At 43.5% G+C, this 13,067-nt stretch overlaps 1 protein-coding gene across 6 annotated transcripts in view; it reads right to left on the bottom strand.

Moving 5' to 3' along the window:
* Nucleotides 1-13,067, bottom strand: part of FMNL3 (formin like 3) — a 170,891-nt gene that overhangs the window by 13,727 nt on the left and 144,097 nt on the right. For all 6 annotated transcript variants that reach the window (XR_011026124.1, XM_068267709.1, XM_068267710.1 and 3 more), the window contains 4 exons: nt 12,906-13,035; nt 6,217-6,377; nt 4,534-4,635; nt 1,140-1,232 (listed from right to left, as the gene is read on the bottom strand). Coding sequence is in view for 5 of the 6 variants with exons in the window: in XM_068267709.1 (XP_068123810.1) it covers nt 1,140-1,232; nt 4,534-4,635; nt 6,217-6,377; nt 12,906-13,035 (486 nt within the window). In the remaining variant the exon portion in view is untranslated. The remainder of the gene's footprint in view (nt 1-1,139; nt 1,233-4,533; nt 4,636-6,216; nt 6,378-12,905; nt 13,036-13,067) is intronic.

Here is a 13,067-nt window from a genome sequence, read left to right as displayed (position 1 = left end):
GGAGGGCTTGCTACACAATCCATATCTGAATTTACCTGCAGTGGTGCCAGTATTATACAAGCGGCAAAGTAAAAGCAGGCCGGTTGCCAACAGCAGCCAATAGTCATGTACTTGTCCTTGTTCAACCTGAGGCAAATGGATATGGCTGTGAGACTAGGAATCCTCCTCTCTTGGCTGTATTATGTAACCTATGACTACTACTTCCTCGCGAGCTAACATAGCCTGCTGTAGGATGTAAAGTGTCACATCGCAGGGGTCATAGAAAAACATGTATACTAATGTATCCGCTTTAAAGCCAGTCTAACGATTTAATGTGGCACTGCAAGTTCTTGCTTAGCAGTAATCTGCCAGTTCTATATCATAGGCTGTTCTGTATCTATCCAATAAGTGCAGGAGCTTGTGATCCTATCCTGTGTAATAGAACAATAACTCCTGAAGACTGCTTGCTGTCAATCAATACACCAAACAAGGCGTGTACATGGAAAAAGGGCCCTGCTAAAAAACATCCCAGAGATGGTCAATATTAGAATATCAGTATAATTACCGATATTCTACAGGGTAACCCCAAAAGTAAAAGATCAGTAATTTTTATTGATATTTTACTATAACCTAACCTTATCCTAAACCGATCCCCCTGATGGTTCCTAACCCTAAAAACTCTCTTAGTGGTGCCTAACACTAAGGATCCATCCTGGCATAGCCCAACCCTAAAACTCACCTGGCGGTGCCTAACTTTAACTCCCCCACTCCCGTCAGCACCTATATAGCTGCCATTTGCATAAATGCGGCTATTAACATTGTCGCTATGTCATTTTTACCGGCTTTAAACAATGCAATCCATCAGTAGCTTGTCAAACTAGAGGTTTGTTCATTTAAAGATCAAAAGAATATGCTGTTGCTTTAATTGTCCTTCAGACCACATCTTCTTGGATTGTAATTGTGACAGTCTATTTTCACTTGCAAGCTAGGAAAATGGCCTCTGACAGTTAATAACCTCTATCCTACCTTCCCTCTAGTTAAATAATGTGAGGGTAGGAAAGACCACAGGGACCGTCATATGGGCACAAACTGCTGCTATTGCTAAAAATTTATCAATTTAATACGGGAATGCTGGGGTTGCCCAGCAATGCAGACAATACCTTAGGATCCATTTTCTTGGCTTCTTGGGCCAGTAACTTTTCTCTTAAAACCTCTTCCTGCTTCTTCCGCATCTCATTATCAAGCTCCGCGTCCTATTGGATAAACAACACAAGATTAAGACTGTTCAAATCTCATGATAAATCTCTATACATGCAGAAATTATCTAATTTATACTAAAAGAAAAGTTATCAATACAGTGCAGACACTGGCACTGGCTTATGGTTATCAATTTACAAAATGCAAAGTGAACGAAAGTAAAATCTAAACCAAACCAATACTGCATCAGCAACGTCTATCCCAGACAAAGTTTTCAAAGCAGACTGGAGTTTTAAGATGTGCTGTTCAAGCTCTTTTTGAAGAAGCACAAAGATCAGGGGCGTAGCAATAGGGGGTGCAGAGGTTGCGACCGCATCGGGGCCCTTGGGCCAGAGGGGCCCCGAGGGGCCCTTTCCTTAACTTCAGAATTAGCTCTCTATTGGTCCTGAGCTCATAATAATCACTTCTATAGATACTTTGAATAGTGTTATTCATTAACACACTGTTCCCCATCCCCTTCTTGCACCTCTGACACTGTAGTTGCCATTGGCAGGTTTTGGTGTGCCATATCAATTGTTATGTATAGAGTTCTTGGGGGGCCCCATTGTAAAACTTGCATCGGGGCCCACAGATCCTTAGCTACGCCACTGACAAAGATATTGGGCGTAGTGGTCAGCCAAGGAAACTTAGTATAGCAGATGAAAGGCGCATCAACCTTATTACCCTTCGAAATCGGAAGATGTCCAGCAGTATCATCAGCTAGGAAATGTCAGAAGCCAAAAGGACCCAGGTACACCCATCTACTGTCCGCAGAACTCTGGCCAGAAGTAGTTTTCTTGGAAGAGTTGCAGCCAAAAAGCCCTACCTCTGATGTGGAAACAAGGCCAAGCAACTCAAGTTTCCATGAAAACATAGGAACTGGGGTGCAGAAAAATGGCAGCAGGTGCTCTGGACTGACGAGTCGAAATCTGAAAAAAATTGCTATAGCAGAAGGCAGTTTGTGCACTGAAGGGCTGGAGAGCGGTACAATAATGACTATCTGCAGGCAACAGTGAAGCGTGGTGGAAGTTCATTGAACTTTTGGTGTTGCATTTCTACAAGTGGAGTTGGAGGTTTGGTCAGGATTAATGGTGTTCTCAATGCTGAGAAATACAGGCAGATACATATCCATCATGCAAAACTATCATAGAGGCATAGGATTGCCACAAATTTATTCTGCAGCAGGACAACGACCTCAAACATTCAAAGTCATAAAGAGCCATCTTCAGCATAAAGAAGAATAAGTCCAGGAAGTGATGGCACGGCCCCCACAGAGTCCTGATCTCAATATCATCGAGTGAGTCTGGGAATACATGAAGAGACAGAAGGATGTGAGGAAGCCTGCATCCACAGAAGATCTGTGGTTACTGTAGTTCTCCAAATCGTCTGGAACAACAACATCAGCAGAGTTCCTTCAAAAACTGTGTGCAAGAGTACCTAGAAGAATTGCTGCAAAGGATGGTCACACTGAATATTGATTTGATCCTTTTTTTTTCCTTAAAGAGTAGAGAAACCGAGAGCCCAATATAGTGTAGTATGTTAAGCATAAATGAAGTAAAGGTTATCGTGAGAAAATTATACTCACAAACATGGGTTACCACACAGGCAACCACTGTATAGGCAGGTGAGGAGATTAGACCTGTCCTCACTCAGGGATAAGAAGTCGCTCTCTGTAGATGCGAAAGGGGGTAGATCACCCCTCCACCAGGGGTGGACACGGTATAGCAGTAGGAGAACAGAGGCGCCAGCAGGATAAAAGTGGATAAAAACTTTAAAATTTGCTGGGAGGAAGTGGTGGACTTACCTCCATAAAGCAGACACGAAAGACTGTCTGAATAGTAGTCACATTTATTAATTAGTACCCCAAAACAGTGCAACGCGTTTCGCAGGCCCAGCCCGCTTCATCAGGCAATAAAAATGGGGACAAGACAGAATTTCAGCAATAGCAGGTGTAGCGCCTGAGGCGCTACACCTGCTATTGCTGAAATTCTGTCTTGTCCCCATTTTTATTGCCTGATGAAGCGGGCTGGGCCTGCGAAACGCGTTGCACTGTTTTGGGGTACTAATTAATAAATGTGACTACTATTCAGACAGTCTTTCGTGTCTGCTTTATGGAGGTAAGTCCACCACTTCCTCCCAGCAAATTTTAAAGTTTTTATCCACTTTTATCCTGCTGGCGCCTCTGTTCTCCTACTGCTTTTTTTTTCCTTGTCCATTCACTGCATTTTGTTGATTGATGAAAATAAATGACTAACCCTTCCATTTTTTAAAGCATTCTTTGTTTACAGCATTTTATCACACATGCCTAAAGCTTTTGCACAGTACTATACCTATTGCCAACATCTTCTATAGTGCTGTACAAAGTACAAAACAGACAATAGTGGGGATCATGGCAGAACATCCCACAACATAAGTACAAACTCCTTACATGGTTCATGGTTAACAGTAAAGCAGAAACAGGAAACACTAGGGCAAGCTTTCTATGTAGAGGGTAGTGGAGGTGAAGACAACGGGGGAGGGGATGAAGAGGCATGTGGATGAAGAATGTTAAACACAAAATATATATTTCAATGACTGTCTAACAGACAGTTGATGGATGATTAGCAGTTACTAAATAATGACCATTAACTTAACGGTGATCAGTGTGCAATAGCAGAGGTAATTATGTGGATTTGCAGTCTGCATATTCCATTTCCAGCAAAGCTTTACCAGCAGTCAACCTCCTTCAGTGCCATATTAAGGCATGTGTTACCCAAGCACACAACCGCCACACTAAGGGCTTATTTCCACTTGTTCTGCATCACCTTTTCGGCTTCTAGATTTCTGGCTATGGCTATTTGGCGCCTGGTTCCACTACACGCGGATTCTGAATGCAGATAAACTGACTCCAGTGAATGCCTACGGGGCCTGTTTGCACTAAACGCGATTTGTAGATTTCTGCATCATGCATGGTTTCTCATACAATGGAAACAGGCCCATAGACATTCATTGGAGTCAGTTTTTCTGCTTTCAGAATCTGATGCAGAAATCTGCAATACGCCATCCATAATTTTTATGCATCAGAAAAAGTATGTTTAATGGAAACCGGCTCATAGGCAGATTCTGAGTGAATCTGTGCACAGTGATCAGTGTATTCACTTACTGGACGAGCAGTATATTGTTCAGCCCACACCCTGAATAAGAACCTCTTCCTGCTAAAACAATGGCAGGAAAAAGGCTGTCTTCTGTGCTCAGAGGACACATATTACCCCCACAGGTGCTACTATGGCATGCACTACAGCTAAATGTCAGTATGTGACACAGGGTTAGCACGGATACCTTGTACGATTTGATGAAACGAGCAAATACTGGAAAGAAGACTGAGGGCGGCGTTGTCTTTGGATTTTCTCCAAAGTAAAGCACCACAGCTGCGTATGCTTCCTGCAGAGGAGAAAAAAAAAAAAGAGATCTGGAGATACTGTTCCCTTCTGAGAGCTCACACAACTTCACAAGTCTGGATTTCCTGCAGGCACAGTGAAGGGAAGGGTGGGAGGGGAGGAATCACAGTGGGATGGATTGCTAAAAATACCCAGACAGAACATTCAAATAAAACAGGAAAAAAACAACTGAGAGGCAAACAATACACAGTAGAAAAAAATGGCTATTCTGTCACAAGCTATGAGAGAAGTGGTAATATCCACCAGAAGGTGCTGTTTGGCTACAGCTGTACCACTGGAAACGAAATCAGGAGTCCTGCCAAATATATACTGTGAACTTTAACCTTTTAATGCCCATTTCCACAAAAGAAAACTCCCGTGTCCCCACACAGAGGAGTTTTCTTTGGTAGAAATGGGCATTAAAAGGTTAACGTTCACAGTATATATTTGGTAGGCCTCCTGATTGTCTCCAGTGGTACAGTGGCACACACACACATCGCTTACTCTCCCTTCAAGAGTAGGCATGGGAGCAGGGGTCTTACAGATAGGGAGGAGTAGGGTTGGCTCAGCACTGAAGAGCTGGATTGGGCAAGAGGGTGGAGGGGGGATACAAGTTTTGGTGAACAAGGATTTTTAAAGAGAACCTGAGGTGAAAGTTATATGGAGGCTGCCATATGTATTTCCCTTTTAAGCAATACCAGTTGCCTGGTTATCCTGGTTGTCCTCTGCCTCTAATACTTTTAGCCATAGACCCTGAACAAGCATGAGCATATCAAGAGTTTCTGACTTTTTTATCAAATCTGACAAGATTAGCTGCATGCTTGTTTCTGGTGTTATTCAGACACTGTTGCAGCCAGATAGATCAGCAGGGTGGCCAGGCAACCGGTATTGTTTAAAAATAAACAAATCTGGCAGTCTTCATATCCCTCTCGCCTGGGGTTCCCTTTAAGGCAGTGTTCCCCAACCCTGTCCGCAAGGCCCACCAACAGTGCATGTTTTGTGGAAATCCACACAGGTAGTTAATCAGCTCTGTTGAGACACTAATTACCTCACCTGTGAATGTTTGTGGTTTTCTGCAAAACATGTACTGTTGGTGGGCCCTGAGGAAAGGGTTGGGGAACTCTGCTTTAAGGTATTCTGGATAACTACAGCCACCAAATTGGCGTTCTAGAAAAGTGGTACTGAGCATAGATTACATCCCTGATCTGCGATGCTCTTATTTGATTCAGGGCCGTTTTGGGCGATAAGCAAAGAGCTGGGAAACACTGCTGGCTAGGGTGGTAAACCACTGGCCTAACGAGCGTGAAGAGTACGACAGCCCTTATAAATAACCTTGTCACCCATCTGTGCCCAGGCAATCAAAACTAGCTTAGCTTCCATTACAGGAAAAGGACAGAGGTTTAGTGAAGCTCTGCTCTGGCACATTACTGAACTGACATCTGGTTTTACTACTCCCATGAATAAGCTGTCATAAGACACGTCATTCGTGTGCCTGTGTACAGCAGGCCTGGGCAGCGTGTCTGGCTCAGAAGACCCATCACTTACATGCAACAGGACTTCCACGTTTCTTCCCTGGTCTACTAACCTCTGCTGTTTTTGAATCCTTCTGAATCTTATCCAGTTTTCCTTCATTTGTGCTCACAAAGTTTCTGAGAACGCTGTTGTCATGGTGACTGCTCTCCTTGCGGATCAGGTCCATTCCTCTACCCAACTCCCTTACATCCAGCAGCACATTCTCTAGAGACACTGGGCGAAAGCACAGGAAATTTTAGCTCACCCTCTGAATTACATTTTTAGTTAGCAATTATCCAATAGACACTGGAAAAAGCAAAAACATGCAGGCTTGAGAATCAGACTTTTCTCCTGAGTACAGTATTCTCACAGGATAGGTTTTCGCAAATGATCCACAAATCCAGAATATCTAAACTTAAAGGACAACTGAAGCAAGAGGGATATGGAGGATGCCATATTTATTTCCTTTTAAGCAATACCAGTTGCCTGGCTATTCTCTGCCTCTAATACTTTTACCCATATACTCCGAACAAGCATGCAGCAGATCAGATGTTTGACATTATTGTCAGATCTGACAATAGCTGCATGCTTATTTCAGGTGTGTGATTCATATACTACTGCAGCCAAATAGATCTGCAGGGCTGCCAGGCAACTGGTATTGTTTAAAAGTAAATAAATAAATATGGCAGCCTTTAAATTATTCTCACTTCAGTTGTCCTTTAACTAGTTGTTGAATCAGGGACGCCCTACGCCCCTGCCAACTTCATCTTAGGTCTAGGGGAGTAGATATACACAACTCCTGCCTGCTCGTTCACGCGCATGCTTGCTGCCATTCGTTAGCCCACAGATTAATGAACAGGAACGCAGTTCCATTCATTAATTTAAGTCTCCAATTCAATGAAGGCGGGCGTCTTATGAGATGCCTGCATTCATTGTATCTTCCTGTTACATTGCCACACATTACTTCCGATTCAGTCGGTGAATCGGAAATAATGACTGAGGACATCTTGTGGCCAAAAAGTAAATTACACCAAAATCCACTTTAAAAATACAAGATTTCAGAAATAAAATCTATTTTCTAAATTATAATAATAAATAGCAGCCTTTTTTCAGCTGCATGATGACAAATATAAAATATTTTACATTTATTGCAGGAACCCCTCCCTTCCTTTCAAATTCCCGGGCCAAAATCCGGCAAACTGGTGAAGTAGGTGGTGTCCGGCAAAGGAGGAATTGCTAATGGCTGCCCCCAGGGTAATCCTAGTTATGAAAAGAGAAGGGTGAAAAGCATGCACTGAAATGCTCATAGGCTTAAAGGAGTGTTTATTTATCTTTGTATGTGTCAGAGTGGTGCAACTAAATATTTTTAATTTAAAAAAATGTTTAGTTTAGGTCCGCTTTAATAAAAATCCCAACACTGACTTTTATAATTACCTTTATCCCTCCCACACCCTCCCATACTACCCAAACTTTTTTTGTTGTATACGGAAAAAAAAATGGTTACCTTAGGGACTGAACTTTTTTGTTATTTATGTCAAGCGGGTATACTACTGTTCATTTTTAATATACAGGCTTGTAATTACCGTAGTGATGAACGCAAAACTGAAAAAATGCACCTTTATTTCCATTTATTGGCGCCATACATTATACTAGGGAAATTTTTTTAAACGTTGCAATAACCGGGACAAATGGGCACATAAAATGTGTGGCTTTTATCCACAGTAGAATGTTTTATTTTAACACTATAATGGACAAAAACTGAAAAATAATGATTTTTTTTTCTTACTCCAATTAAAATGCATTTAGAATCAAATAATTATTAGCAGAATGTACCTCCCAAAGAAAGCCTAATTGGTGGTGAAAAAAACAAGATACAGATCATTTTGTTGTGGTTAGTAGTGATTAAGTTATTGGCAAAAGAATGGGAGGAGCGCTGACAGGTAAAAATTGCTCTGGTCCATAAGCGGAAAATACACTAAGGGCTGAAAGGGTTAAAGGGAACCTTAACTGAACGGGGGGTATAGAGTTTTACTTACCTGGGGCTATTGCCAGCCCCCTGCAGCAGTCCTGTGCCCTCGGCGCCGCTCTGGAATCCTCTGGTCCCCCACTGTCACTTAGTTTCGTTTTTGACGACTCACCAGTCGCCGGCCGCCATGCGTATTATTGGACGCATTCACCAATGCAATTAGCGCTATTGCGGACCGCAACGCGTACAAAAATACGCGTTGCCGCATATCTACGCGTGCGGAATGCGGCAACGTGTATTTTTGTACGCGTGGCGGTCCGCAATAGCGCTAATTGCATTGGTGAATGCGTCCAATAATACGCATGGCGGCCGGCGACTGGTGAGTCGTCAAAAACAAAACTAAGTGACAGTCGGGGACCAGAGGATTCCAGAGCGGCGCCGAGGGCACAGGACTGCTGCAGGGGGCTGGCAATAGCCCCAGGTAAGTAAAACTCTATACCCCCTGTTCAGTTAAGGTTCCCTTTAAGTTGCCAAAAAACTGTAAAATTTTTAGTGAACAATTGCATTTTCAGTCAGATAATTTTGGTTGTATTATATGAAAACAGAGAAGCAGGTGGGCTTTTTATTCATACTGAGAAGACGGAAAAACATGTAGAGTATGAAATCTAAGGCTCCTTTCACACTACATGGAGAATGTTGCAATGTGATTATTCTTCAATCGCACAGCAATGATTCCTAAAATCCGCACTGCACGTGAACGGCGAGTACAGCCACACAGTGAGGCATACAGTACCATGAATGTATTCCTCATTGCCAATGTAACTACACACATTATTCTGTATACGCACTGTATCCATTACGTTATCCCAGCTCAACCCATCGCAATGCGATCAATGTGATGTCCGTGTGTCGTGAAGTGATGGTTTTGTCAGTTGCGACACAACGGACAAAGGGCCTATCTTATTCACTTCTTCTCTTAGGAGATAATTTGAACTTCTATTTAAAATACATTTTCAGCACTTAGCAACTGAAGACATACCAAAAGATAGGTGGAAAAGTACAGTCAAAATTATTTTATTGCTTGCTGGCAGCTTAAAGAAAACCTGAACTGAAAATTAAAAGTCAAAATAATCATACACAAGTCATACTTACCTTCCATGTAGTCTACTCCTCAGTGTCTTTCTCCTGTCCCACGTCCTGTTTGTTCACTGCGATCAAGGGGATTTTCCGTCTTCCATTTTGAAAATGGCCATTACCCATAACAGCTTTCTGGTCAGCACACAGTTAAACTGTAACATCGCCCACTTGAGCCATAGGGAAACATGGACATTACCTGGTACATCAGTTTTCCTCTCAGCTATAACTGACAGCAACTGATATTTTACTGACAGCAACTGATGTATTTCAGATCTGACAAAACATTGTCAGAACTGGAAGGGATTATTGTAAGAAGAAAATGGTGAGCTTCTGAGAGGAACTGATGGCAAGGTAACTATGCAATGTTCATTTGAAGTTACCTCATGTGTTTATTTTAAATATTTTTACTCAGTACAGGTTCTCTTTAAAGTGGACCTGAACTCAGACCTTCCTCTCTGCTCTAAAAGATAAGCAACAACATACTAACTACTTTAAAGAAAAACGTTTATTTGTTACAGCTGATACACATCCTGTAATAAATCTGCATGGTTTCTACTTCCTGCTTTTATGGCAGCAGACATATTGTTAATATCCTGTGTTTACAAATTAGCTGCTCTGCTGTGGCAGACAGCTGACACAGCTGAGAGATCAATTTACAACTTGTGATTAGTAACAGGTGAGGAGTGATTAGAAAGGCTAAACTCTCTAAATACATATAATACACATTTCGCTATGCTTTCCTTCAGTCCTGTGCAAAACTTCAGGTCCACTTTTAAAAGGCATTTTTATGATAGTAGGTGGTGAAATTTTATCTAGGAAAAACTTCAGAGAAAAATTGAATTGGACCAGGCCCAACGTGTGAAAGGACCTAAAGAAAAACATTTATTCAATCTGGGAAACAAGGGTTGAAGGTCAGCTTCACAACACTAAACGAAAAAGGCAGATTTCACTATATCAAGACACAGACTTGTAAGAATGTAAAGAGTCTATCTCATTACAGACACATAACAAGCAATACAAGTCAAAGCAAAAATTATAAGTTCCAGGATTATTTTTTTTTTTCAATACCATGAGTAAAATATTAACCAGTTCCTGTCCCAGCTACAGTATAATCACGTCATTGCAAGTGGCTTGTGATTATACGTTGCCCCCTTTAAATGAGCACAGCGTGCGTGCTAGCACGCACCTGGGCTCATCAACCCCCCTCCCTCTAACTACACTAATAAAGGATCCCCTCCCAGGTGTCCGATCCCCCCACCCAAGCCCGATCCCCTGTAATTACAACCCCCCCCACCCCCCCTCCCTTGCAGAGATCGGCGGCGCAGGGAAGCTATGAAAAGTCTCACCTAATCTTGTTCCTGCGGCGGCGATCGGCTCCCCTCCATTCAGTACCGCTGACAGCCTCTATGTGCAGAATGGATCGGGTCCTGGCTTAATGACGTCATCAAGCCAGGACCCGATCCATTCTGCACATAGAGGCTGTCAGCGGTACTGAATGGAGGGGAGCCGATCGCCGCCGCAGGAACAAGATTAGGTGAGACTTTTCATAGCTTCCCTGCGCAGCCGGGGGTGGATGGGGAGCATTACAGAAACCCCGCTGGTCTGGGGGGGGGGAGTGTTCGGGTAAGCAACACAGGATCAACAGGGGGGGGGGGGGGGGGGGGGGGAGTTAAAAGGGCCCACACACCTGGCTATGGAGGGGGGGGGGGGTGAATAGCCACAACCACAACCAGACAGCTTGGGGGGGGGGGGGGGGGGGGGAATAGATAAATATCCACATCTTGCTAGCTGGGGGGGAGGGGTACTAAGGCCTGCCTGGGGGGAGGGGGGGGGGTATCCAGAGGCACATCTGACCAACTATGGGGGAGGGAGGAATATGTGGGTGCACATCTGCCTAACTGGGGGGAGAATCGAATTATAAACGAGGAAAAAAACAACAATAAAAATCGGACACAAACTGAAAAAAATGCATTTTATTTCCAAATAATTTATTGTAATCATGCATTGTACTAGGATTGAATTTTAAATGGTGAAAAAACCAGATCGAATGGAAAAATAAAATGTGTGGATTTAACTTACAGCAGCAACTTTTATTTTCAAACTATAATGGCTGAAAACTGGGAAATAATGACTTTTTTTCATTTTTTACCCCTTGTTCCCTTTAAAATGCATAGAAAAGAATATAATTCTTAGCAAAAAGTACTACCCAAAGAAAGCCTGATTGGTGGCGGAAAAAAAACAAAGGTATAGATCATTTATGTATGATAAGTAGTGATTAAGATATTGGCAAATGAATGGGAGGAGTGTGAAATGTAGAAAATTGTTCTGGTTTTTTAGGGGGAAAACCCCAGGGACGCAAAGTGGTTAAGATTTAAACTTAGAGTAGGTTCACACTTGTCCCCTGCAGAACGGATCAGTTTAAAACGAATCCGTTTTTGTAAACATTTTTTTTTTCCCCTCCGTTTTGAGAGAAAATGCTTTTTTGCAGGGACGTTTCCAGTCCGTGCAAGCGTCCCCAGCCCTGGCTGTGGGTGGGTGGGGGCCGCCATGCTGGAGGGGCAAGCAGGCAGGAAGGGGGGTAGCGGTGGGGAGACGGGACATCCCCCCCTGGGTCCCCCCTTCCCCGCTCCCCCTCCAGCTAGTTTCTGCTTAAAGTACTTTAAAAATCAATGTTAAAAAGAAAGCAGCGAGCGGGGTGCTTACTTCCTTGCGTTCCGCCGCATCACTTCCTGTAGTGCCGCCCTCTGTACTTCATTGGACGGTATACAGGAAGTGATGCGGCGAGGGGTGGAGCGCAAGGAAGTGAGTAAGTTCCCCGCTCACCGCTTGCTTTATAACATTGATTTTTAAAGTATTTTCAGCAGAAACTAGCTGGAGGGGGAGAGAAAAAGGGGAGACCCGTCCGCTGCAACCCCCCGTCCTGGTTGCTACCCCCTCCAGCATGGCGGTCCCCTCCCCACCCACAGGCAGGGCTGGGACACAGAAACCGGATTGGTTTCTGTGTCCAAAACGGCCTGTGTAGAGGGGGATCCGTTTTCCTATTGCCCTTTACTACCCCTGCGTGTATCAGGATCTGTGAAAATGCAGCAGATCCGGTCCTTCCGTTCAGGTTTTGAAAAAAGGGCCCTAAACGCAGACAGATACGTTTTTTGCTTGGGTAAAGACAGCTGCTATTTTTAACATTGCTATCCGTGGCTCCGGTTTTGAGCAGGTATGAAAAACTGAGCCACGGATAAGTTTCCAGACCTAGGGCTTGATTCACAAAGCCGTGCTAAACAGTTAGCACGTGAAGTGCCGGTCGCGGACTTTTGCGCGCACAAATTCCCGTGTTTTCCGCGAATCGCGGCAATTTGCGCAAGCAAAAGTCCGCGATTGCGCGAATCACTGCACTTTGCGCTCGCAAAAGTCTGTGAACGCCACTTCACGTGCTAACTGTTTAGCACGCCCATGCTAAACAGTTAGCACGGCTTTGTGAATCAAGCCCCTAGAGTGAACCTACTTAATAGAGTAAGTGTTTTCTTGGGCAATACTACTGTATACAGAGAATTAATATGCATGAACCAAATCAAAAAGCCACTTTTCAGTGGTCTGCAATACTAATGAAAGAGGAGTTCTGATTGGCTGTTGAGGTGTAGCACATGCGACTCTACATTTCTCACCTGCTGCTGCTTTCTCCACAAAGTGCAGCTCATTGTAGAAAGTGGCCACATCCGGATACTTCTCCTTGGCAATCAATGCAATGTAGTTTAGCAACGTCATCTTCCTGTCTGTTGACTTTGTGTCTGGCAGCTGGATTAGATGATGAATTATAATGCAGAAGA

The sequence above is a fragment of the Hyperolius riggenbachi genome, chromosome 2, assembly GCF_040937935.1.
Source record: "Hyperolius riggenbachi isolate aHypRig1 chromosome 2, aHypRig1.pri, whole genome shotgun sequence".
NCBI classification, from domain to species: domain Eukaryota; kingdom Metazoa; phylum Chordata; class Amphibia; order Anura; family Hyperoliidae; genus Hyperolius; species Hyperolius riggenbachi.
Note: the sequence above shows the minus strand (reverse complement) of the source record. Positions and strands in the feature narration are given on the sequence as shown.